The 2,500-nt window shown below is 42.5% G+C and overlaps 1 protein-coding gene across 1 annotated transcript in view; it reads left to right on the top strand.

The window, feature by feature from the left end:
• Positions 1–2,500, top strand: part of LOC121690323 (receptor-type tyrosine-protein phosphatase delta-like) — a 111,764-nt gene that overhangs the window by 7,039 nt on the left and 102,225 nt on the right. The window contains 1 exon segment of the mRNA XM_042070807.1: positions 989–1,134. Within this exon segment, the coding sequence (XP_041926741.1) occupies positions 989–1,134 (146 nt within the window).

Raw genomic sequence — 2,500 nt, 5'->3', positions numbered from 1 at the left:
TCACACAGCTTGCGTTTGACTGTCTGTGTACACACAGTAGCAGGGCCAGAGGTGGCCTCACGAGACGGTAATGAGAGCTCACTCGCTGCTGCTATAGAGACGTCGGGCTGACCCTTACTGCATCCGACGCCCGCTCAATCAGTTAACACGTCGCGGTCACCCACTTAGCCGAATGTTTGGCCGTACGCGGGAAGACTGTTTTGACATTCTGCCCCCTCGGCCGACCTATATCCTAATTAGGACATACCAGGCAGCAGTTGGAACCTCTCCAGTTCATCTCTGGAGCCTGGGTCTGGTTCACTGCTGGCCTAGATCCGGCCCACACGACACCGATATCAGTGTAGAATGGTCTAATTTTAGAAGATGGAATCTTGCAACTTATATATGCACATATACATACAGTATGTGAAACAGTTTGTGCATTTATGTGCATGTCAAAAAATATTGAATTGAAAATAGTCTTTGACTGGTTCAGATGGTGATGGTTTTGGTGGTTGGTTTGTTGGTTTGATGAGTGAATTTAGCCAAACATCAGGCCTAGTGAGCATTTTCTCTTCTGCATCTCTGCATAATCCTTAAGTGTTGCGCCCCCCTGGGACTGCCACCCTCCATGCCCATCACCATACCGCCTAATGAGTTTAATCTGTGATCTCGCTCTGCAGTCGATCATGTCTTCAAAGAAAGCTTGTTTGATAGTTTTTTTTTTTTTTCTCCTCTCTTTTCATTTGCTCACACTCCATTTATATGGCAGTAGCCTTTCCAACAGAGGCGGTCGGAAAATATGGGCTGACCTCTATAGGTAATCCTCTTAACAATAACACGGAAACGCTGAAATGTGCAAGTTTGTGACTTTCTCCTGGGTGCAGGGGTGTGATAAGAACAAAAAAAAAAAAAAGAAGTGAAGAAAAGAAATGGCGATTCTCTTCCACTGCACACTTTCATAACAATCACTCTCTCTTTCTTTCTCTCTCCCTCTTTCTCTCAACAGCACCGCCAAAGTTTTTAAGAACCCCCAATGACCAAACGGGAGTCCAAGGCGGCGTGGCATCGTTCATATGTCAGGCGACTGGGGATCCCCGGCCCAAGATCGTATGGAACAAGAAGGGGAAGAGAGTGAGCAACCAGAGATTTGAGGTAACAGCATCTCCACAAAATTGTCCCCTTAGAATTATTAGAAGGTTCTATCTAACATTTTTGTCAAAAATGAGTTATTGACATATTCTAATTCTGTGAGATCTTAAGAACGTGAGGTGAGGTGTTTCTTTTAGTTGTATGCATTGTTGGACATCAGATCTAAAGATGTTTGTTCCGCTTATTAATATAACTCTATGGAATTCTAAGACTTTAAAGCTCATTATACAACAATTGGGTTCTATGGAACTATTTATTTGTTTCTGATTGGCCGAGAGACGTTCCATGAGTTGGAATATCCCTGGACATTTCAACTCAGACTTTGCACAGCTAATAATAAATCACTCCGCGATACAATGCAAAGATTTGACACAATGTTCTCATCCCAGCTCTCCACTATTTTAAGCAATGGGTTACTCCTTAGCAAACCATAACGAAACAGTGCTTCACCACATGTGGATTAAGCTACACAGTCAACTCAATGCAAGTAAGATAAACGAGGATGCTAATTGTTCTCAGCATTGCCAGCATTGTGTAGGGCCTATAATATGATTGTCACTTGGAGGAGACTTGTAGATAACTAACGTTAGCATAGTTAGCTAACCGCTGCTAACGTGCTAGCATCGTGTCAGAAAAACATATGGGGCTGTGCACAGTAGTGTAACATTTATTCACCATAAATTAATAAAGTTGAGTGGTTCTGCAATGTAGGCTATGTTTCCGTTTTTTTGCAGTACCATGTCCCTTACATAACATGGCCCAGTGTCCTTGTAACATGCATGCAGCAAAGCTAGATATGAATGTGATTTCAGCCCGACTTTCAACATTTCTTTCAAGAAGACACGTAAACCACAAAGACCCGTAAAGAGGGATCTGGAATGTTGGTTACCTAGCAACCAAGACGCTGTCTATTGAAAAGGGAACTGTTTTTTGATGCGTAAGAACGATGTCGAAATTAACATTTTTAAACAATATTGGGGTGTTTTCAGATTATTTAGTTTGTGGTAGAATTGTTGTATAAAAGCAATATAGCACTCGTGATCGTGGGATTGGTCATGGATATTCCCACGGCTGTTGTTGCCTGCGCCACTCGGCCTCCGGCCTCGTGGCTACGGCCGAACAACACCCGTGGGAATATCCATGACCAACCCCACTCTCACTCGTGCTATATTGCTTAAATATATCAGAACTACTCAGAATGTTAGAACAATAGATAGAACCTTATAATTCCAAGGGGACTGTTACAGCAGAAACCTGAAAAGTCTCACTCTCCATACCTAGTGTAACCTAACACCCTTAGACATTGTTAATGCCAATCAATCAATCATGCAGCCATCAATCAATCATTTAATCATCTTTGTAATGGTCA

The sequence above is a fragment of the Alosa sapidissima genome, chromosome 18, assembly GCF_018492685.1.
Source record: "Alosa sapidissima isolate fAloSap1 chromosome 18, fAloSap1.pri, whole genome shotgun sequence".
NCBI lineage: Eukaryota > Metazoa > Chordata > Actinopteri > Clupeiformes > Clupeidae > Alosa > Alosa sapidissima.
Note: the sequence above shows the minus strand (reverse complement) of the source record. Positions and strands in the feature narration are given on the sequence as shown.